General features: G+C 42.1%; 1 protein-coding gene across 1 annotated transcript; it reads right to left on the bottom strand.

Annotated features, from left to right (window-relative positions):
- Positions 1 to 3,810: 3,810 nt before the first annotated feature.
- SSR1 (signal sequence receptor subunit 1) lies at positions 3,811 to 23,123 on the bottom strand. The gene is made up of 8 exons (XM_072945716.1): positions 22,928 to 23,123; positions 20,337 to 20,449; positions 16,570 to 16,657; positions 15,042 to 15,304; positions 13,427 to 13,503; positions 12,572 to 12,650; positions 10,937 to 11,030; positions 3,811 to 6,014 (listed from the first exon to the last, which is right to left on the bottom strand). The coding sequence occupies exons 1-8, from the start codon at positions 23,004 to 23,006 to the stop codon at positions 5,947 to 5,949; spliced, it is 861 nt and encodes a 286-aa protein (XP_072801817.1). The 5' UTR covers positions 23,007 to 23,123; the 3' UTR covers positions 3,811 to 5,946.
- Between the last annotated feature and the right edge of the window lie 1,154 nt (positions 23,124 to 24,277).

Raw genomic sequence — 24,277 nt, 5'->3', positions numbered from 1 at the left:
AGGATCCCTGGGGTCAGAATCTAAGTTGAAAGTTGGAAGACTGACGGCCCAATGAAGAAAAGGAAGCCGAGAGAGCACAGGGTGCAGCTGCAGGGCCACACGCTGCGCAGGGCAGAGGGCGGGAAGGCCCCCGGTACAGGCGGGCACGACAGGCCGGGGCCGCGGTGCTGAGGACGCCGGGCAGGGGCCTGCATGCTCGTCTCCCGGGAACCAGGCGACCTGGTGACGGGACCCAAGCCTAGCTCTGAGTGCCCTGGGTGGGCGCCCGGGCACAGGAAAGCCCTCGCGGCAGACACGGCCGGCCAGGCCAGCAGCCGGGGCAGACCCTTAACCCCAGGTTCCTGAAACGACAGGGCTTCAGGGCCAACCCGACTCGTTCCCCGGAGGGATCCAGCTGCGCAGTCAAGATCCAGCACTCATCCCCTCCGTGGGCACAGAGTGCCACCAGCTTGTAGGGGTAGATTTTATAAAGACAGAATCAGTATTTAGCCCTGAAAAGGTCACTCAGCCATGATGAGGTGTAAAACGCAAGACCTGGAAGGACCCTCAGCTCCAACAATAAACTGCCCAGGGGTGGGAGGGGCGCCGCGGGCCTGCTCTGCTCTCGCGGGGCCTCTGAAGAGAGCCGCCGCCCAGAGCACTGACACGGGCGCCGTGACTCCGGGCCACCACCGCACTGAAGCAAACGCAGCAGGGACCCGCCTCAGAGGAAACATCAAGGAAATCTGAGCGCCGCGACCAGCGCGCAGGTGAGGATTCGGTGCGCACACGTGAACCTCCTCCCCGCGACAGCTCTGGGCCAGGCGTGCGGCAGGGGTGCCTCTGGGCAGATGGACGGGGTTGTCCGGGGGCCGGGGGGCAGGGGTGAGGATTAATGAGCATCTGTGTGGAAGAGCACAGGGCAGATGCTTGACAGAACCCTCCTCAACCCCGATTCCTGACTAGAACACCTCATACTCCTTTCTAAAATGCTTTTAGAGCTTGAGCACCTGTTTTGACAACTGTGATTAAAGTGGGTGACCAGATGGCTGGATTTCTGCAAAAATGCAAGGCCGATGATCTCTGGGTGGCTCACGGCCTGAGGGTTTAAGGAACTGAGAGGAGTCGCAAAACTCTTCTGAATAGCCCTGGCGTCACAGGGACACGTCCAGCCTCTCCAAGTTTCTGGAAAAGGTGATTCTGGACTGGGGTGCAGGTCCTCGCAGACCTAGTACGAGCACAGACACCCCTTGGCAGCCCTAGTCCTCAGGTTCATCATTAAATCCACAGAGCCGGCCGCCTTCCACGCCCACCTTAAGGCTTTTACTCTTTAATTAGGAAGCACTTTAACTTTTTTGTTCAGTAGATTTTACCTATGGCTCCACACTGAAGTCCAGCAGGTGGCAGCCACACCCTCTCGCACGCGTCCTGGGGTGCCATCAGCAGGCGCTGCTCAGTCGCTCACATGGCCCCCTGGGGCCAGGCCACATTCTAGGCACCTGCCACTCCAGGAGGCAGGCTCCCCAAGCTGAGGCCCAAGGCCTCCAACTAAGAAGAGGGAGCTGGGATTTGAACCCAGGCAGTCTGACGCGAGTCCATTCTACACCTTAGTCCCTCTCCTTTAGCCAAGTAAGCTAGATTCCAGGGAAGAACCACTTAGTAACATTGTACTAGGCAGAGGTACCCATCACACAGTCTGGGACTGACACGTCAAGTATTTTTCAATTTAAAAAGAACCAACCGGGAGTCCAGAGATGAGCTGCCTTCTCCAGGTCACTGCTGGTCAGCGGCCAGGCTGACCACTCCAGGTCACTGCTGGTCAGCGGCCAGGCTGACCACTCCAGGTCACTGCTGGTCAGCGGCCAGGCTGACCACTCAAGGTCACTGCTGGTCAGCGGCCAGGCTGACCGCAGCCTGGCCCCAGGCTTCCCGCACGCCACCCCCATCTCTGTTCAACCTCGCAGAGCTGCCAGTGCCCCTGGGTGACCAGCGGACCACCTCTGAGCAATGAAAATCTGCCCACGTCATCTTGTCTTCTTTAAACCCCTGTGACAGGTTTCCATGCCACGACCGTAAAGGAGGCCAGCAGGATACAGAGCCCGCACCCGGGCAGAGGGACGGCCACGCCAAGGGGGCCTGTCGTCACAGGTACGTTAACAAAGTTGGCACGAGGGAAAGCGGGGAAACAAGGCCTAGTCAGGTCACCTGCAGCTGTGATCTGTGGACCTGAAATAAGGCCTGTCCTTCATGTGTTCTCTGGGTGACCCCAGACTTTCTTTTTAGTGCTCCGTTGTGCCTCTTGAGGGAAGCTCCTACTTGAACAGAAAGACCCCAGCCCCACTCTGTCTGGCTAAATGAGCCAGGAACAGAGAGGCTTTAGTCTCACCTCTAACACGAAGCTGAATCTTACAATCCTTGAAAATCCAATCAAACTAGAAAGTCTACCTTGAAGAAAATGGTTTTAAAGGCCATGATTTTGACATAAATAACTACGAGGTTAAATATGAACTTGCCAGTTGCTGGATTATGGAAAATCAACTATTTGTAAGCTTTGTAAACCAAACGCTTGGTTTTGCAGTTCCCTCTTGAACACGGTGCAGAAGAGAGAACAGGGGAGTTTTAGAGTAAGACAGGTGCGAATCCACAGTTAACGTGCAGCCTCACACAAGCTGCTTCAACTCGGGAGCTGCTGCGTTCTTCCCGCGTATAAATGAGAACAGCGTCACCTCCTGCCAGTGGGCTGTTGTGAAGGTTTGTGAGAGACGGGAAAGGCCCAGCACAGCACAGTGCGTGGCAGACTCTTAGCAAATGAATTTTTTCCTACTGCCTTAAGATGCAGCTCAACGGCATCCAGACCTCAAGGGTCGTATTCCTGTGTGATGCTGAAGTCTAAAAGAAAAACTCCAAAACTTCAGACACTTAACTACAGTAAAATCCAGGCTTTTGTGTAAAGGAAAAACGATAAAATCCTAAGAGTCCTAAAGAAATTTAGATGTTTACAAGCCAGTTCCCAGTTCTGCTCCTCCCTCCTGTCACCTTCTAAGGACGACGGGCTCAGGGACGTGTGAGCTGGACAGCAGGCCCTGCGCTCCACTTACACCGACACCAGGGTTCTGTGTGTGTGTGACACTGCTCGTCACCGAGCTGCGGGTGCTGGTTCAAAGAAAAATAGGATTTTACTCAACTAGAGCAAATTTACTAATTTTATAGCTATAAATGATGCTGTCCCAAACTGTGGTAAATTACTTCAAGTGTATCTGGAAATGTCTTTAAATTCATGGGTATCACTTATCAAAATCTTGTAGGAATGATGGTATTGCCAAGTTTCAGGGTTTAAAAAAAAGTACATTATTTAAATGTGCTAATAACCAAATAAATGTTCTTCACACGAAGGGCGTGGATGTGACAGTATCACAGGGGATGCGTGCTGTACAGCAGCCTCACATTTTAGCACATTTATCTACTCCTCTAGCTCCAAAACGACACAAGTCATTGGAGAAAGATTTCAGTGTCAAGTCACCACCATCTGCTTCTTCCCAGCAGAGCTAAAACAATTTCAGGCTGATGCACTGCAAATACACCTTTGCAGTGGCCTTTAAATTTGTTTTTTAAGATCTAAATTTGACTTTTCAAAGTCACTATTTTCTGAAGCTTATTTAAAATTAAAAACTTCGCTAAAGTCAAGCCACAGCCCCCGCCTTCCAACGTGTTCTTTCCTCAGGCTTCTCCTTGGAAGTCCCAGGTCCCTCCCACCCAAGGGGGCAGAGAGAGTCTTACAAGTCACCTCCTATGTGAGGCCATGGAATGAATGATGCGGCTGCACAACCAAGGTGAGATCCATGCTTTATGAACACGCCATCTCTCACGTCCCCAGGACAGGCTTGATACACAAGTTTTTCAGCTCATTTTACAGACTCTGGAACCAAGTTGTTCAAAAGGTGAATTCTGAAACCATGGTTGGTGTAGCAAATTAATATATCAAAACAAAAACTTCATCCATATATTTACATTTAAAAAAGACATTTAAAAAAACAGGCTACTTATTAAGTGTGCTTGAACAAACCATGTGTGGAATTGAATTCCATTCATTATGGAGTTAGTTTCTGCTAACACTGACACTACAGAGACCTCAGCCTCCGAGGACCGAGGCGTTTAAGTGTTCCCAACCTATGCTAAAAAATAAAACACAATAAGCACTACCGTGAAGCTCAGAAGTGGGAGGGCTAGTACCCGGGCGTCGGAGGGCCCGGCACCCGGAGCTCAGCGTGGCCTCGCACCGCCTGCGGGCCACCAGGAATTCGGAAACACTCCACGGAGGTCACTGAACTTCTGTAATCACACCTCACTTCACTAGGTCCTATACTTTCACAGACTTGGACATTCACAACAGTGTTCTGAAATCCATTCCTTGAGAAGGTGGAGGGTCTCCTACGTTACATCAAACAAAAACTCATGCAGTTTCAGAGAGCTCACAGAGCTTTTTCAAAATAAACTACTGATCATCCAGCCCAATTAAAAACTGAACACTTGACATGACAGGTACAGGAAGTGTACAGCTCAGCACTGCCAATATAGTTCACTCGACACCTCAGCCCCTACTTGCAAAGCAATTAACAGCTATACAGTAACTTCTGTTTTATTGTCATTGGCTTTGGCTCAGATGTTTAAATACTTCAACAACCTGGAAAGATTTCTCATATGCATGTTCTGTTTTTTTTGTGTGGGCTTGGGTGCAGGTGGGGACTATAATAAAGGGGGGGGTCAGTTCATTATAATGAGACATTATCAGTAATTAAACACCCACTAAAATTTCACTTATTTCCTTACAAAATATACATGGGAGAATATGGCTTTGAGACGGAGGGAAAAAGCCTCTCATTTGCCCACACTATTTACTGTACCACCTATCCAGTCTGACGATGATGCCGAACTTAATTTACTACCTAGGGCAAAGGTACAAAGAGGAATTTTATGAAGTCCAATTAATTTTGGTTCTGAGATCTTAAGTGCTTAAAAATTGGGAATTCTTCAGACCAAAAAAAATTTTTTTTACCAACAACTAAAATACCCAAAAGATCAGATAACACATAACTGTTAACCATTAAAAATTCTCCAACTCTTTACTACATTAGGGTTAGTCAGAATTTTGCTTAGTCTGTAGACCAAGGCAACTTTTCTTAAGCAAGATGCTTCTAATATGATCTCTTAAAAAAAAAAGCTCATCCCAGAGCTATCTCGGGTCAGAAATAGAACAATGGACACCAATTCCGTTTCCATAAATGTACCATTTCCCTTTTTTTTTTTTAAAGAAAACGAGAGGGCTTGGTTTTATGTATCAAAATCAGAATTTTCATGTTTCACAATCTTGGTACTAGAGATCCCCAAATTCCTTGCACTCATTTGGGAAGTCTTCTGAAGGTGCGCATTACAGGAAACAGCAGCAAAGTACCAAAACAATCCTAGTGCTAAAAAGCAGCCACCCCTGCGCGTGCCTCGAGAATACTAGGTGAAAGACAAACAGTGTGCTAATCTGTGCTAGCAGTCGGGACTTGAGCTAGTCTAAGAAACAATTGTTTTCTTTATCAGCCCATGGCAGGACATCTGTAATCATCTTCGGCAAATACCAAGTTTTGGGGGAAAACGTCCAAAAGGAAGAGACAACAGCATGACAGTCGGTATTCTTAAGGCACGCTGCAGGGAGTCCAACAATGACTCTCGTAAGACCAACCGCTCGCATACTTGCACACGCACACACACAGATTTTAATGGTTTAAAAAAACCAAATTTGTTACTTTAGAAAAATAAATGCAGTGCATTTTCAGCAATATTATCGCCACAGACTCTGCTCAGTCCACACACGGTAGTAGCTGCCGCCTATGGTGACACGGCTTCTCTGCACTAATTCCCATCAGGCCGAAAAACATTAGGGCAGGTTACGTAAAGACCGAATTGTTGCACAAAGAACATTTACTCATCAGATCCCACTGATCTCTTCTGTGCCCGTTTCCTGGGCAACCTTCTTGGTGAAGCTTTATCTGGAAGAAAAGAGAAAGTTTTAACTTGCCTGACTATTATATATGTGTTCAACAGAAACACTCTCCTTCAGCTTTACCCTTAAATTCAAAAAACGAACACACATGCAAGACCATGCCTCTTACCCAGCATAGGTTTCTTAACTAACCTTTCAAATAATCCTTCAAGAGGTAACTCAAAGTAAAACTTTATGCATTTGAAAGTTGCTGTACGCCAACCTTAGAAGTTTTCATTACAAGAAAAAAATGTTTTGGTAACTCTGTATGGGGACAGACAGTAACTAGCTTTACTGTGGTAATCATTTCACAGTGTCTACAAATATCCATCATGTTGTGCACCTGAAATTAACACAGCATTATATTATATGTCAATTAAAAAACCTACGCAATTAGGGCGATAAAAGATCTAATCTTCGTCACTGTACTGTTGAAGCTACCATACAAAATCTTCTGGAATTCTACAATTTAGCATGTTTATATTTCTTTAGAGAGAACATTTAAAAATTTTATATTGCTTAGAAATTAAAGACTTAATATCTACAAATACAGCCAAGCAGTTTGTGTAATTTTTGGCAATTTCATAAATTTACTTGGAATGAGCAGCAGGTTAAAGGAGTTACCGATTCTATAAAAAGTGAAAGGCTGTCTTCTCTCTGACCACTTTGTCTTATTTTCTAGGAGCTCCTAACATAATAGGAAGATATGTCCTTGGTGGAATGTGTCACAAACCATAATTATTTTTCCAGTTTAAAAACTAAAGTGAAAGGGCTGGAAAAGATGTTTTCACCAAAGTATGGGGTTTGTTTCATGAATGACGATACGGAAAAATTTGCCTGAAAGATCTTAATTTTTATTTTCCAAAATTATTAGATCACCATACCTATATTTAAAAAACAGAAATCAAATGTTAACCAAGAATATGTAGAACCTAAAAATTCTCTTAAAATCTGCTTAAGAGTTAATGACTGAAATATTAAGACTGAGTCTAAGAATCACATGAAAACTCAGTGCTTTATTAAGTAGGTTAATAATGATGTGTTAAGAGGGTTCCATGTGCCTAAAACTGAGCACAGAAGCATTTTTCTGATGAAGACAGCCTACAGCTTTCACCAAGTTTTCAAAAAGGTTAGACTAACAAATTAGTGCGTTTTCTATTTCTGAATAATCTTCAAAAATAAACAATATGCTGAATATAGCCTTTTCCCAAAAACCACTTCAGAATCTCGTCGCTGTCTGTGTGGACACGGCTGTCACCAAGCTGATGTGAGGTGGGCTTACTGACTCCCAACAGCGTCCCCCCTGCAGCAGGGCTTTAAATACAGGAGCACGTGGGAGCCTCGGAGGACCTGCAGCGCCTGCTCATTCACTACACGGGCTGCACCGCAGCAGTAAGACAGCCGATCAACTCTCCTTAACTATTAGTCCACAACCTTCACCATCCACCTGTCTAGCACATCACAAAATAAAGCAGACAAATGAGACACTGAGTGAGAGAGCAACTTAAGAGTCATTTAGGTTTGGGGACAATGGCTCCAAATGCCTTAACAGCCTAGAAAGCGGCATTTTATTTCAGCAGAGAACACTGTAACTGGTGTGTGTAACGATGCTTTTCAGCCATCAAAGGAAAACCACCCCCTCTTATCACTCCCTCCCCAAACCCTAAAAAACTTGGGGAAAAAAAAACCCCTCCCCTGCCCACTAAAAAAAGACTTTCAAGAAAGTCACCTGACTAAGCTGTAGTAAAACTCACGGCACCGCGCTCACTTCAGAGAACACGGAGCGCCCGCAGACGGCCACACCGGCCCCTCTCCCCTTCCTGGGGCCGCGCCTCGCCTAGCCTCCTGCCTCACCTGCGGGACGTGGACGCAGGTGACTCTCAGGCGGACTGTTTTAAGTTAGTAAGCTATGCCCCAGTTTTCTAACAAGTCCCTAAGCCAAAGTGCACAGGAAACTTCATGCTTACAGCTTCTGACTAAGGTTTCCCTAGACAGACATATCCCTAGTATTTAGCAGAAATCCTATAATTTTCTACTAAAATCAGCTAACCTAGCACTAACAGGTAAAAGACTTCAGGGAAGCTGAAGCACCCTACTCCGAAATGTAAGACACAGGAGGCAACTTTTCAGTCACAGCTCGAATTGTTGCAAACCACCCTCGTTCCTTTACACTCTGAGTGAGACTCGCCCTCTGAGAGCTGCGAAAAATGAGAAAAAGCTCCTGCCGAACAGGCCCAGGCCTCCTGGACCTGCTGGTCCTCACACACCTGAGGAGGCTTCCACCATCTTCAACAGTTCTCCTGCTTTCTGTCCTCAAATATGCAGAGTCCATGTCCTATCTTTGAAAGAAATGGCTCTGGCTAAATTACCTTCAGTTTGGTTCAACCCCTTCACTCTAAAAAAACACGTCCTAAGACCATGCTTCTCAAAGTGCGATCCAGACCAGCAGCTTCAAAACCACTGAGAACACAGCTTTTAAGTTCACGAATAACAATGTCAGGGAGAAAGATGCTCTGAAACCAACCCCTCAACCTACACGAGTTAACTCTGAGGCACCGCAGAGCCTACACCTCAACCCGATTCCGCCTGCTGCTGCACTGAATGCCAGCATGATGCGGGGAGGTCGTCCTTCCAGAGAAGGAGCGTGCACAGCGCTGAGGCCCTGGGACCTGCACTGTGCGTCCCAGTGCCTCCACATCTTAATTTGCTTCTGCTCAACACAGCTTTCACACGCTTACTGGACACACCCTTACGTGACAGTTTCATGAGCTCCTCACACTGACCAGATCCAACCCAAACTCAGCCCTCCTGGCACACAGGCACCCCCCTCCTCCTAACGTTACTGGGTCATCCAGCTGCCTAAACTCAGTACTCTGACTCCCTCCTTTCCTAAAACAACCAGAAAGACACTGAGAGCCCAATCGGCTCCACTTCTAAAATGCCTTCTATTCCCTTTTATTCCCAGGCCTCAGCCCAGGCCCTGGTCATTTCTCGTTTTGTGGAAAGTATCTAACTGTGGTCCCTGCGTCCAGGAGCTCCTGCTGGTCAGCCAGCCTCCACACAACTGTGAATTTTTTTCTTTAAAGATAACTTTGTTATTTTTCTGCTTTAAAGTATCTGATAGCTGCCATTTACCTAGAAGGAAAGTCAGAAGTGCTGAGCAGAGCATGTAACACCTTAAAGACTCCTCACAGAACGCAAGAATCCAGCCAAATGTCCACCCCTTCTGGGAATGACTCCCTTCCTCTCCTGGATGGGGAAGTCCCTCCCTGCGCCCTCACTAAAACGCCTACCGTACTGCACTTCTGTTTCCATAGACAGACAGAGTTCACTGAAAGTAATGATAACAACAATTCAACTTGTAAACCTGGAAAGGACCTGAGCAGCCAATTCACAGAAAAAGAAATACTAAGTGGCCAATCAAGTATGTGTGAAGAAGCCAGACCTCATTCTTAACCATAAATGAAAAATGAGATACTATTTTGTATCATTTTGACAAATTGAAACACTGATAAACTTGAGAATGACTAGCCAGAGGGGAGGAGAACAGGCAATATTGCACCTTCTTGAGAACATAAACTGGCACCATCGTTGGGAGGGAAATGGGACACTTTCCATAAAAACTAAAATGTACATGATCTTAGACCTAACTATTTGGCTTTTAAAAAACTATCCCAGGTAGGGGAGTGGACAAAATAGGAACAGGGTGCCAAAAGGTACAAGCTTCCAGTTATAAAATAAGTTACAAGGATGTAACATACAGCATGGTGATTACAGTTAGCAACACTGTATGTGTATCTGAAAGCTGCCAAAAGACTAGATCTTAAAAGTTCTCATCAAAAGAAAAATTAAATCTGTAACTGTGTGGAATGGTGTTGACTAGACAATGTGATGATCACATCACAATATATACAAATATCAAACCATTATGTTGTACATTCAAAACTAATGTTATGTCAATTATACCTCAATTAAAAAAGGAAATTATCCCGTAAGTTTATACATAAGAATATTCAATACAGTTTTAATTTTAAGACCAAAAAGCTGGAAATAACAAACATCCTTCAGTGTAGAACAGGCTTAATCAATCATGACACACTTTATTAAAAAGAATGAGGTAAACATACAATTATCACAAAAAGCCAAGACAGAGAACTCAGGTTGCAGAACGGTGTGTGCCGCGTGATGCCGTCTGTGTAAACATGCATACAGAACGACAGACGGACATGCCGATGTCTGCACAGAAAACACTCAGAATAACACGGCAACACCAATAATTTATGGAAAATGGGATTAGTAGAGGCAGGAGGTCGTCTTAGTTTTTCACTACTTTTTTCCCCCTCAATGAGACCATATTGCTTCAGTGTTTTGAAAAAGTCCATTTTCAACTGGAGGAAAAATAAACCTACATTCTTCTATAAAGATTAACATTTAACCAATTGCATATATAATAAAACTGAAATATATGTTAGGTAAACTACTGGGCAGTATTGTAGGTTTATTCTTTCACATATGGTGGGTAGTTGGCAGTTAGTTTTTCTAATAGAGTGCTAGAGAACAGTTCGGTTATCCATTACACTTATTGTAAAGTAGTCACATGCTATACAAGAGCCCCCAGGACTGTATCAGACACCATAAAGAAATTAATCACCTCACCTCTTCTACTCTGCACTGAAGCAACAGGAAAGAAAAGAGATAGGAAAAGGTTAGGAATACAGAGAACTCACACATTTGTATACAAACTGCAGATCTGGAAGCATTTCTAAATTAAAGCACAGACATAGTACACAGTAAAATTTTAAAGCACTCTTTGCAAGTAATGAAAAGATAAGTGGTAATCAGCATTGACCAAGCATTTTTTGCTAAACCTAAGATATTTAATTTCCACTTAAGAGAAAAATTTCCTAGCCAGTTTGTAAGAGTACTTACTGATCTGATTCAAAGTTTCCTGAGGAATCCAGCTCATGTCAACATCATTCTGACTTGATGTACCCATCTCTACCTTCTGTATGGGTCTCTTGCGCTAAAAGAACATAAAACCATTATTTTAAAGGAGATCTGTTATACTGTTTACTATAATTTTAAAAAGACCTAACAGATTACCCATTTAAATATCTTAGTAGATAAACATGTACTCTTCTAGTTCTAAAACATATTTCTCAAATATTTTTTAACTAGACAAGGAAAATCATGTCTACACCAATAAAGAATAATGGAGAATAAATCTTCACAACAATTATTTTCAGCCTCTAAAGAACTTTTCCTCTGCTATAAAGCTTCATCACACAATTGACAGATCAAGTAATAATTTCTGTTTATACAATGATTTTCGTTCCTTTTGGGAATCAAATATTAAAGAATAAATTTATTTCCACATTCAACAAAATTTGGGATAATTACTGAAATGTTGCATGCAGGCAGATTCCTGCATTGTTAGCTAAATATACTTAAACAGTTGGTATAGATAAAACAAAACAAAAACATAAAATGTCATCTATGCTAACCACCTCAAAATTTGTTCCTTCAGTATTTGCAGCAGAACAGCTAGAAAGTAGGAAAGTTACTTAATTCCACTGTTTAGTCCTATTTTTGAAAAAAACCCAAAACAACCCACCTATTTACATAAGAAACAGAATATTAATTTTTATAGTGCAAAAATTAGATTCTGAATACAGAAATACAGCTGAAAAAATGGCTTATACCTAATACATAAATTTATAGCAAAAAGCTATTATAAAAATGAGGTAAAGAAAGTCATGAAAATTAGCATTTAAGCATAAAGTATTTCTCTTTTAAAGAGTAAGGATTTATTAATAACATTTACTGCTAATTTTATACAGATTTGACTACCTGACTCACTGCTTCATGAAGATTAACTAAAATGTCTACCAACTGTTTAGGGTCTAGTGGATCCCAGTATATCTGGCGATTTTAAATCATGCTATACATTAAGAGGGACAGTGTGGGTTATTTTGTTTTGGGGTTGTGGGGGGCAGGAGGAGGAGGGAGACGAGGACATGGCGGCAGAGTTAGCTGCCACGTTCAGAGACAGGAAGCCAGGATTAGAGCAGGCTTCAATGTTACCACTTACTAGTCTAACAAGGAAACAGAATTTTGACTGATGAAACCAATACAGCGAAATTCATTCTTTCTTTTTCAAATGAAGACTCATTTAAATGCTAATTAGGAATCAGCCTTATAGTAAAAAATATTACTGCTTACAGATAAAATAACATATCCATGAAAAAGTACAATAAACAGAAGTATGAAATCTTGTCTGAGTTTTAAAACTTTCAGCATAACTTAGAGTTACACTAATAATAAAAAAGTAAGGATCACTCTGGAGGATGTGGACAGAGGACACTAACTGCAAGTCTAAACAAACCCCAATCACACTCAAGACCTCATCTTCAGGCTTTATTTTAAAAACGGACAACCAACCTGTGAACATACAAACCCACAGTGAGAGTAAGAAGCCACGAACAACGAGACGGTACTGTACGCAGAACTGTGACAGCTCCTGGAGCAGAGCTGTGGGGGCTGCTTGTCCACCTTCACACTTACCTTTCTCGATTCTAGGAGCTGATGAAGGCCAACCACCACCAAGAGCCCAAGGCCAGCCAGAAACATGTACATAAAGATTCTGATATAAAAAGGAGAAAATACAAACTGGTTTTAGTTCCTAAGAAATACCACAGCTTATTAAAACTATAACTGTGCTTTAACTCTTAAGAATTATGAGTTAACTACAACTATAACCCTAACAAGATATAAGTTTTCCAAATAATTTGTGGAGAAAAGAATAAATTATTTAAAATTCAGCTTAGATCCAGGTAGTAAAGTTTGGTAAGAAATCTACCTTTACTTTAAGAACTATTAGTCCAAAGGGAGAAAACGCAATCATGTGATCTAAAATAAATGACTTTATAGTGTCATATTCAAAGCTCAGTTATATTAAAATAACTACACTAGGTTTTGTCTTCCTTAAATATTCGATTTTGCACAACTTTATTTAAAAATGACTTTTAGTGAACTACATATCAGAACACAGTGCAAAATGAATCATCATTCACAAAGAACATGTTTCTTGAGATAAAACCTTCCAACTTTCTAATTTATGTTCTCAGTAGCAATTTTAGAGGTATACAACCTAGATGAGGCTACTACCAGCTTAAAAGGATGGGGTGGAAAACAATTTTAAAAAGGAAGAACAAAAAACCAACTTTCCTTTTAAAACAATTTTTCGTTAGTTTTGACTATCTTTCCTAACTTGGAACCATCAAAGTACAGATTTAAGTAGTCAGGATTTCACTCAATCTCCAGCCTGCTCCATTTTCACCATTAAAAAAATATGACAGAAGCAAGCCTTCTGGTCCCACCTTTTAAGATCAAGATCTACATACTGCAACTTTCACTTACGTTTCTCCGTCTAACCCATCTTCTCTCTCAATAATTGTAACTGTTTGATTAAAGACAGCATCTTGGAATACATTGCCCTGTTGGAAAAAAAAAATAAATCCCAAAAATATGAAATGCATTGGGGAAAAAAATGCACTGAAGAATGAAAGCTTACAAGATTTCTTAGAACTGTCACCTTATCTACAGCTTTCTCATCACTTGGGTCAGTAAGACTCAGCAAAGTCATGTAACTGCGCTAATGCAATGCCAGGGACTTAACATTATGTTACTTTCTCCTATAAAAGAAAAAATGGCTACAAATTTTCATGTTCTACATTGACAATGGATTGGAACTCAGTTTATATTAGATAGGCCAAGGACTTTCAATGCCAAAACATTTTTCTGTGGTGGTCTCAAAATAATTTTGTCAGCTCAACACAATTTCAGTTTTCAAATACATGAGAATCACTTGGAAAAAACAAAGATAGCTGTGTCCAGTGTTTTATGTGAAGCATCAAAGTAGCACTTTTTCAAAACTGTCACTACCAAATGCTAAACTGTGATAATTTAAGTTTTATTCCAGGCTCTTTCAATTACCATTCCTCTCACAGGCAATTCCAAGATGAAACATTCAAAATGGAACTGAAACATATATGCTTGTTGGATTAAGTTTAATTCTGCTTGAAAACAAGATGAACTCTATAATCCTTCAAGCTACTTACTATAAAACTGAGAAAGTATAATAATGTTGCTTTGAAGATAAGAATGAAAAAAAACGTTCTCACCTTCCACTAAGTAGTTTTCAAAAAAAGGGAAAACTTAATGGCAGTATGAGAAATTTAACTCAAACATAAAGTAAATATGCTGACACCAGGGTATCAAAAAAAAGTTGAATAAGCTTCCAAGAGAGGATGGAATTTCCTTCTCTGAAGACTTTTTGAAAAGGGCATGGTTCAGATGTGCTGTCATCTGAAGGGGGATGTAACGGCTGGCAGCTAGAGGTCAACCCCCAGCAGTGAGATTCGCCGGGCTTCTCTCACTCATTGATTCATTCATTCCTTTGGTGCACATATACTATAGACAGCAAAATGTCATGAGAAAGACAACAGAGCTTATCTATGGCCATTTGGTTCTTATAAACCATAAGCCTTACTAATATCCTAAAAATCTTTGGTTATATTTTTATTTACGAGTATATAAAATGATAGAAAAACAGTCTTTAATACTTAACAACAGAAGCCGTAAAATGGGCAAAATGCAAGCAACAAAAGGAGGTAAAAAAATTATTCAACATCTGTTAACATCTGGATAAGCAGCAAATCCCGCTGTGTGGCTTACTATTCCTTTTCCTTCGGGGTCCGGCTAAGTCACTTCCACTCTCATAGCCCTACACTCACCTCTAGGATGTACCGTTTTCACGTTGTGATACTGTTTACATCCAGCTGCCCCAGTGCCTCACAGAGCCGAAGGCAGGAATGTGCATTTTATCTTTGCCTCCCCACTGCCTATCAGTTTCAACCACAAAAAAGGCACTTGAATGAATAAACAGAATATCCATTAAACAATGTCAACTGTCCTCACCCATCCCTAAATCAAAAAAAGAAGAAGAAAAAGAAGACAGTTTAGAGGGGCTTACATTCAGGTCTTTATAGTTCAGATTGATGACCAGACCAAAGGGCCGTCCGCCCATGGGCTCTGCAGGGATGAAAGAGTACTCAAAAGTGGCCTGTCTCTGGGGCGGCACTACAGTGTTCAGAGGAAGAGCTGTGAAATTCTGGATATAAAACTGGTAGTCCTGAGGGTATCGAAAAGAGGCGTCCAGAGATTCAACAATAAAATCTTCTGTACCCTTGTTTGTAAAGCCTACCAGGAACTTCACAATGTTATTTGCTGGAAAATCTAAGAAACCAAAAAAGAGACCGGAAGATTAGAAACATTCAAAGGGTACAAAATAAGCAGACATTACAAACGGATTTTTGTAACATACAGATTTCCTGCTATATACAGACCTGGTTTCAGAACCCTTTTCAGTAGAGCACTCCAGACATCCGCTAACTGGCAACTCACTAGCCTGCACATCGGCTGAAACCTGTGTCTGTACGCCAGCATTCCAGCTCAACAGCTGAGCTGAGCATCTCAACTGCAGACCAGATCACTTCCAAGCTACATGTCTAAGAAGAAGCTGTGTGCTTTTAGCAGTAAGATTTTCTTGCAGTGGGGCTACAGGTCTTGATGGAGTCACTTTCACCTCCAATTCAGTGTCTGCTATCTGTGCAGACAGTGGAGGGAAGAATGACAATGTCTAAGAGGTTCACCTGAAAGGTGTAGTATCTGTTTGAACATAAAAAAGTGAATCGAGCAGTCCTCATCTACTTTAAGCAATGAGTCAAAATGCAAATTTGAGTAAGACCCAAGTAGGCAGCTACAAAAAAAAGGAAAAAAAATCCTCTTAATGAAATATACTCTCTGTAGGTACAGAGTTGGAAAGTACGTGGGAATAAAACAGAAAACTTGAGAAGACCAAGAAAATGAATAACTTCCAATAATAAGCCTTCGATGATATCCTGTGGTCTACAGAGCGGTTCCATCTGCTACAGCACAAGCTCTGGGGTCAAACAGATCTGGGTCTGAATCCTGTGTCCACACTGCCTACTGAGTAACCTGGACACATCCTGACCCCTCTAAATCTCAGTTTAACAACAGTAACTCTTCTCTCAGGGGTCCTGTTAGGACTGAATAATACAAGCAAAACAGTGAAAACAGTGCCTGCCACAGCACTCAGTAAATCCAAGCCTTTAGTCCATTTTCTTTTAATGCAACGGAGGCTCTAATCAAGGCCTAACTGTAAAGATTTAATATTTCACTAACGTTTACACCCAAAATATGAATGCTGTTATACTGCAGCAGTTTGAAAACAGTTTAAAAACAGTATCCTTCAAAGGGACATTCAATTTCTAGTTAGAGAGGACAGTATTTTTTCCCTTAGTTTTACAGACACACGCATTCACACACAGAAGAGGGTTTCCGCCGACGTGTGTCTGCACTATGCTCGTAATGGAAACTTGTAAAACAGTAAAATCTTAATCATTATTAAGACTTCCTCTAAAAGCACGCCTGTCATTTTTAAAATTCCCATATCTGAGTGAAACCAAGAATTCTCTCACCTTCTCCTTTCACAAACAGGATGGTTGTATCTGCACTCGGTGAGGCTTCGGGCTCCCCAGATACATCTTCTTCCTCTTTATCTTCAGCCTAAGAAAAACATGAAAAACAGATTACTATGAGGGAAAAACACATCATTTAAGAATAATGACTTCACTAGATTTGGGACAAAATACACTGCTTCCCCAACACTGTGTTGGGACCAAGAGTGGAATGAATTTCATTGTATCTCATCAGTTAAAATACAACTTCAATAGCAGCGTATCTCACACAGAAAAGTGCAGAGCGATCCCCCGGCGCCCCTGCAGCCATGATTCAGGCCTAGGAAGCCCGAGATTCTCCATTTCTAACAAGAACCTAGGAAAGCCAACCACGCTGGTACTCAGACCACACTTTGCAATGCAAGGTTCTGAGTGTGGGTTGGTAAATTTTCAGTAACGTTTGAAAAAAAGTTTAAAAACAGTATCTTTCAAAGGGACATTTAATTTCTAGTTAAAATAGATTTTATTTTTCCCCCTTAGTTTAAATCCCAGGAATACTATCCTCCAGGAAGAGAGAAAGTCCCACACTCAGTCTTTGCTGACGCCCCTGAAGAAACAAGGCCTGGAAGGTGGTGCCGGCCTGAGGACTCAGACAAAACGCTTTCTGTTTTGGGAACCACGAGGCCCCTGCTGTGATTACAGACCTGCGCGGCAGCATGAAAGCGGCCAGAGACAGCAGGCAGAGGCCTGGGCACGGCTGGCCTGCAGCCACACGTTGCCCCCCGTCTAGGGCCTGGGTATCCCCGAAAAGATTTTCCATCCCGATTAACAAAAGAATTTCCCTGTGAGAAGTCTTCACACAACTTGGAAGAAATGGTTTTCAAAAAAAAAACAGCGACCAGGGAAAACTGGGGAGATGTCCTGTAATTCAGGGAGACTTGCACAACTTGCAGCGTTTACTGTTAATCATTGACCTGCATGCTTAAAATGAGCAAATATCAAGTGTAAATTATATTTCAGTAACATTGTTAAAAAAAGTCAACAAATTTTAATTAAAAAATTTAAACCCCAGTGCAGTATTTCTCCAGGCATCAATAAGAATTACAGATATTCAAATATTTGAAGTGTCCAGGCCCTTAATAAATGGAGATGTTGAAGGGCACCACTGCTTACTGCCATTTTATTTTTCATTTAAGTAAATATTCTCTCCCAATAGACAGACCTCTCAAGAGCAAAGACTGTCTTATAGTTTAAAAATTCCACACGCAGCTCATGTGCTTAAGAGAAGGCACTCAAACCATTTGTTCGATGACTGTGCAACTGTATTACAAGTTACATTTTAAGCATCTTTAATGATACATATTTTCAATATCTTTAGTAATACCTTCATCTAGTAACAGTGAGTTTCTACTTTTGGGAAAACAGACCCACCATTAGGAAAACAGACCGGAGTCAGGAAGGTAAGAACCATAAGCCGTAAGAATAAGGAAAAAAGGATATATTTGAGAAACAGTTAAGAGAAATCATCCCTAAGATTTGATCAGTAGGTTGTGGAATAAAAAAGAAATGTAAGCAACAGGGTAAAAGCTTGAAGCATGGAGACATATCAATAAAGGAAATCATTCGTGGAGGTAAGCTGGGTGGGAAATGCTGCGTTCTGTTTTGGACGTTTAAGATTTGAGGTACTTATGGAACCTCCAGATGTGCTGTCCTGCAAAGAGCTGGAAGCAGAGGTACGGAGCTCAGTAAGGCAGGGGGCTAGAAACAAGATCTGGAAGTCATCTGTATAAGGTGGCTGTAGTTAAAACCACCAGTTTTATCCACAGAGAGAGAGAGAAGGTAGTAGAAACCAGGCAGCAGCCACTGGAACGGAGAAAACAGAGGAATGTGGGGGGGTGCGCGACGGAAGTCAACATGAGGGGAATCAAGGAAGGGGTACTCGGCAGATGCTAAAGAGGTCACACAGGGTAACAACAGAAAACAGGCCAGGAATTCTGCAATTAGGTCACTGGTGACTTAGCAAGAACAGTTTTACCAGATACATGGGACCAGACTAACCACAGTTAGAGAACAAATGTGAAATGAGCAGAAGAGAAAAGCTGCACAGTTTACTCTTTCAAGGAGTGTGCTGGTAAAGAAAAGAAAATGTGTAGCAACTTAAGGTGGAGGAACACAAAACAGAGGATGTGAAGACATTTGTAGTTTTAGCAACCAAGTCACTGAGAAGATTCAATGCTTCAAGCTACAGAAAGAAAGAAGGTAATTAACAAGATCCCACAGGACGAGGTGAGGAGAAGGTGGCACGGCCAGCCTTAGAAGAAAGACAACTCACTGTTAAACAAGAGATGTAGAAAAGATGGGTGAATAATACATTTAAAAGTAGATGGCAGAAAATCTGTTAAGAGTTCACACCTGATGGCCTTCACTTCTGACATCGATGGCAATGTTGTTGCTAAGACTTCACAGAGAGAACTGATTTTGGAGTTTAAAAGTGGTTAAACAGTACGGAGATTTCTTAAAAAACTAAAAATAGACTTACCGTATGATCCAGCAAGCCCACTCCTGGGCATATACCCAGAGAAAAATAAAATTCAAAAAGACACAGGCACTCCAATGTTCACAGCAGCACTATTTACAATAGCCAAGACATGGAAACAACCCAAATGTCCATCAACAGATGACTGGGTAAAGAAAATGTGGTATATACATATATAATGGAATACTACCCAGCCATAAAACTAAATAATGCCATTTGCAGCAACATGGATGGACCTGGAGATCGTCATACTAAGTAAGCCAGAAAGAGAAAGAAAAATGCCATATCACTTATATGAATAATCTTTCTTTAAAAAAGGGACACAAATGAACTACTTATTATTTATAACGTAGATGACTGATTTCTTAAATATGTGTAAGGACATTTCATGGTCCTTTATGATTGGACTACTCTATTCTGTTGATTCTTATTTTGCAGTTGGCTTTATTCTTTCGGTAACTATGTAAGTTTAAAAAGCTAAAGTCCTAAACTGTTCTCAGAAACAATGAACAGTACATACATGTAAACTAAAAAAAAATGCACAGCATGTTGTATATATGTGTTTACACGCAATATACTGTATGTCAGTCAAATTGTAACAATTCTAATAAAACTGAAAAAAAAAAGTGGCTAAACAAAAATCCTGTGTAGGATAAACTACAGTAGTCCAAGAGAGAAAAATAAAATTTGCTAGAAGCATGCTGCAACGATCCTAACTCTAGCATAGTATTTTACTGTCATACTATAATTTTACAGTAAAAGTTTCAGAGCTGGACAACTTCTAAGAGATCTTCTCTAAGCCCCTTCTTTTCTCAGGACGTATCTTATGTATTTATTATTGTCTGCTCCTCACTCCCTGCCACCAAAATACATACACGCTGCCCCAAGAACATGAGAGAGCAGAGAGACTATCTGGTTTCTTAGGAAATTAAGACCCAGAGAGGTAAGTTACCCAAGGTCAGAAAGTTTAGTATGTATCCCAAATCCATCAGCAAGTGATCCAGTGGTCCTGCCATTTTACCCTCACAGACTCATGTTGACATAATTTTGGATTGTTATCTGTTTCATGTCTCCTTCCTTGTGCTAAGAAAATACTTACAATCCATCCTCAGTGACTGGCCCTATTCTCCCAATTTCAATCCACTTTGATCCCATTAATAAACCTCTAAAAGCAAGAATCTTAATACCAAGTTTGTCTATAAAAGGGATAAACCCTATTATATACACATATTAAACCGAGTGCAGCACTAACCAAATCTGTGGGCTCGTCTTCTTCTACCTCTGCCTCATCGTCTTCATCTTCAATTATAGAATCTTCCACTGTTTCTTCATCTTCCGTAAGATCTTGAGCCGCTGCTAACGAGCCTAACAATAAAATACGAAACAAGCAGTTAACCTTTACCCTGGGATATCAGTGTTTTTAAATCTCAGGTATAGGCAATGAAAATTTTCCCTCAGAATAACTGAACCTCCCAGTTCACTTGATTGATGCCAAATTACAACACATCTAAGAACATTCATGCGATTTTATCTTACTGGTAATCTTACCAACTGCACGTTAGTTTTAATGGGAAATGCTGTTTAATTTTAAAAAATGTCTAAGAGTTGGAAAAATGAACTGCTAAAACTAAAGATGCCCTAAAGCCCAAATAAAGAATTCAAGCAATTTTGTTAAGCAAATTAAGGAAAGATCGTCTTAAAAGGAAGAAACTCCAAAAGCTACCCTGTCATTAACCGTAAAAAAATGAAAAAATTCTAAAGGAAAACAGTAACCCAAATTCTTAGACGAGAAACACCGTTAAAAGAGCTGACTACAGCTCAAAACCCTTAGTACTGGACAGCACATAATTCCAAGGAACAAATATCTCTACGACATCCATGGTGAAAACTGGCTCGCATAAAACACACCTGGTTTAGTAAAAAATGTACTGGTAACTTCAGGGTTGACAGCAGAGAAAGCATGGGTTTACTTCTGCATACAGCTTCAAACATGTTTTAAGGCATTTTTTATTTCCCCTACACTCAATTTCTAAGTAAAAGTTAAGCATAACTCTAATGCCAAGAAATTATAAACTATAATTTTATAAGCAAAAGTACTCTAGATAAGTCATATTAAATCTATTTAGGGCCAGACCCTCAAGAGAAATTTCAAAGTACTAGTAACTCTCCCAACGTTTCTCAAAAAGAATGATGATGTGGCAATTCAGTAGAGAAAAAAATATGGGAAAGGAAGCATGTGCACATGCCAGAATACCCAGGAGAAACAATATATACTAAAACCTACTCATTTGAAGTCTTTTCCACTGCCTGTTAAGATTTATGCAAAATACTAAAGAACATTTAACCACATTTCATGAACCGAGAAACAGCGTCTACTGCTTGCTGAACAAAGACTAAAACAGTGCATTCATAACTTACAAGTCATTTTCTTAAAAAAAAAACTGACATATAAAGTTGTACTTAAATTTCAAGATTTCTCAATATTTACAACGGTTTTCACCCTGTTTATTTATTTTTATTCTTTTTTGTTCACCCTAAGTTTATTAAACAATTTGTTTTAATGCTAACCAGTAACAATTTTGTGCCTATAAGGTCTAACAGTTTGCTATTGGAAAAATTAAGAGAATCATCTTTTGAAAGATAGGTCATTCAGCACACACACAAAAATGTCCAAAGAAATTCAGTTAAATTTAGATACTGAATTGATGTTTCTTAGTGTTCTAAAGCTTTTAAAAATATAGTTTAGATTTCAGACAAAAACGATTATCAAATATTCGTAAAGAAAGTGAAAACAAAGCAACTCCTAATTGAAAAGAATTCCTTTTTAAACTTGCAAGTGACTTAACAGTTTGGTTAATTCTCCCACTTGGTTTCCTATCCAGTATACAGAAGTCAGTCAGTGCACTCCTCTTCTTTTGAACTCACGGATACCTGTCACTTATTCATTTTGCTACACAGCTTACTTAAACTTACAGAATAAAACGAATTCCAACAATTATTTAGACTAAATTTCACGGAGGAAAAGTTCATGATAGAAGCGGGTTATGAAGCCAAGTGTCCACATTTTTAACGTTCTAAGTTACTTTCACACCAGGTTAACAGGTGGAAGGAATAAACCTACGGGAAAAAACGGAAAACTCCAAGTAGTTTATATTTTTTCAGGACAGTGCGATGCTTCCACAAAACAACAAAACAAAACAAAAAAACAGTTACAAAAGAGAAAGGAGAGAAAAAGGAGGGCTCAAGTAACGGACACCCCCTAGGATTCTTCACCCAGCCGGGGAGTAGGGCTGGACAAGCAGGGGAGGATGGGGCGTTCGGGAAAAATCAAGACCCCCGGTGACGCTGGGCTCAGGGGCCATAAAACGGGAGGGGGCCACTAGAAAGGCCGCTCTGAGAGTCCAGGCGAGCAGAGAACCAGGGTTTCCGCGAATGAATGAAGGAGGTCTTCCGGCGTGGAAGCTAAAGACACGTCAGCCCAGCGCCAGGGGGCGGGGGTGGAGCCGGCGGCCGGGAGCTCCAGGGGCCGCAGCGCGCTCGGGCGCAGCCGTGCCCCCGGCTCTCTCTGCCCTGCTCGCCCGCGGGCCGCCCGCCCCGGCCCCGGCTGCTGGCGCGGGGAGCCCGAGCCTCAGGCGGCCCCGAGCCAGATCGCGAGCCCCGGCCCCGTGCTCGCGTGCAGCGGGCGGGGGCCCCGCTGCGGGCCGGGGGCCGCGGGGACGAGGAGAAAGGCCGGCGAGGGGGACGCCGGACCCGCGGGACGAGGGACCCCGGAGCCGCCGCCGCCCCCAGCTTCCTCCAACTCTCCCCCCGGCCGAGCCCCGTCACCCACTCCCCTCGCCTCACCTCCAGGGCCGCCTCGGAGCAGCAGCGTGGCGGGGAACACAAGTAGGAGGAGCAGAAGCAGGCGGGGAAGGAACCTCATGGCGCGACCGGTCTGGCGTCCAGACCCCGTCCGCGAGGGCTCTCGGCAGCTCCGGCGGTAATGGCGTTACTCTTCATCCGGGCTCCGGACGGCGAGGGGTGGGGCACGCACCACGCACGGCCGTCGCCACGCCCCCTCCCGGCCGAGGAACTCCGCCAACGTGGCTGGTCCGCTGCGAGAGCCGCGGGGGGCGCGGCCGGCCCGGGAGTCACGTGGCCGGTTGCTAGGGCCCCTTAGATTCCCGCGAGAGTCCGCCTCCCGTCCTAGTCCCTGGCGGCAACCTGCGGTTTGGCGCTGGCCCCGTCCCCTTCCCTCCAATTAATTAGCGTCGTTAGTGGTTAATTTATTTAAATGACCATCCGCTTAGTGCCCTGCGCCATAAAGTCTCATACAATTTTAAATAATAGTGCTATAAATAACATGAACTGCCTGTATGTAGCATTGGAGAGCAAAAATATGTTTTGGGAGAAAAAGTGAAATAATGCCATTTGCAGCAGCATGGATGGACCTAGAGATGATCATATTAAGTAAGTCAGAGAAAGACAAATACGATATCATTTATACATACAATCTAAAAAATGATACAAATGAATTTATTTACTAAACAAAAACAGACATAGGAAACAAACTGTTGTTACTAAAGGGGGGAGGGGAGGAAGGATAAATTAGGAGTTTGGGTCAACAGACACACATTACTATATATAAAATAGATAAGCAACAAGGACCTACTCTATAGCACATGGAACTATATTCAATATCCTGTAATAGCCTAATGGAAAAGAATCTGAAAAAGAGTATATGTATGTATAACTGAATTACTTTGCTGTATGCCAGAATCGAATACAAAATTGTAAACCAACTATATTTCAATGTAAAAAACTGGAATACATAATTTTTTTTTTAACAAGAAGCATTAAAAAGTACACAGTGGAAAATCCGGTCCTCTCTCTGCAGACACCCTCACGCACAGTTAAATAGGGACAGTTTTTAAATTCTGATCTGACAATTTCAGAATTATAAGTCACCTAGAACAGTGGCTGGAATAGAGTAAGCTTTTTGGAAATACATAGTGGGGGCCGCAATGGCTGGACTGTTTCCTTCAGTTTCCTTTTCATCTAGTTGGACTTTGGGTCACTACCAATAATCTAGTGTGTCATGCAATTACAACGTGAATTCCAGTGACCGTTGGACTGGACCAGCGTGAGATGTCATGTGGATGATGAAACAAATAAGCTAACACTTGTGTGCTTACTATTGCCAACCTCTGTCAC

The sequence above is a fragment of the Vicugna pacos genome, chromosome 20, assembly GCF_048564905.1.
Source record: "Vicugna pacos chromosome 20, VicPac4, whole genome shotgun sequence".
NCBI lineage: Eukaryota > Metazoa > Chordata > Mammalia > Artiodactyla > Camelidae > Vicugna > Vicugna pacos.
This window is presented reverse-complemented; position numbering and strand designations above follow the sequence as displayed.

What these genes read in the sequence shown, in the direction of transcription:
- SSR1 (XM_072945716.1), bottom strand. Translation starts at nt 23,006, where the DNA reads ATGAGGTTCCTTCCCCGCCTGCTTCTGCTCCTCCTACTTGTGTTCCCC. An exon ending in GCTCCGAGGCGGCCCTGGAG is followed by an intron (nt 20,450 to 22,927) that starts GTGAGGCGAGGG and finishes TTTTATTGTTAG; the next exon opens with GCTCGTTAGCAGCGGCTCAA. An exon ending in AGCTCCTAGAATCGAGAAAG is followed by an intron (nt 11,031 to 12,571) that starts GTAAGTGTGAAG and finishes ATGTTCTTTTAG; the next exon opens with CGCAAGAGACCCATACAGAA.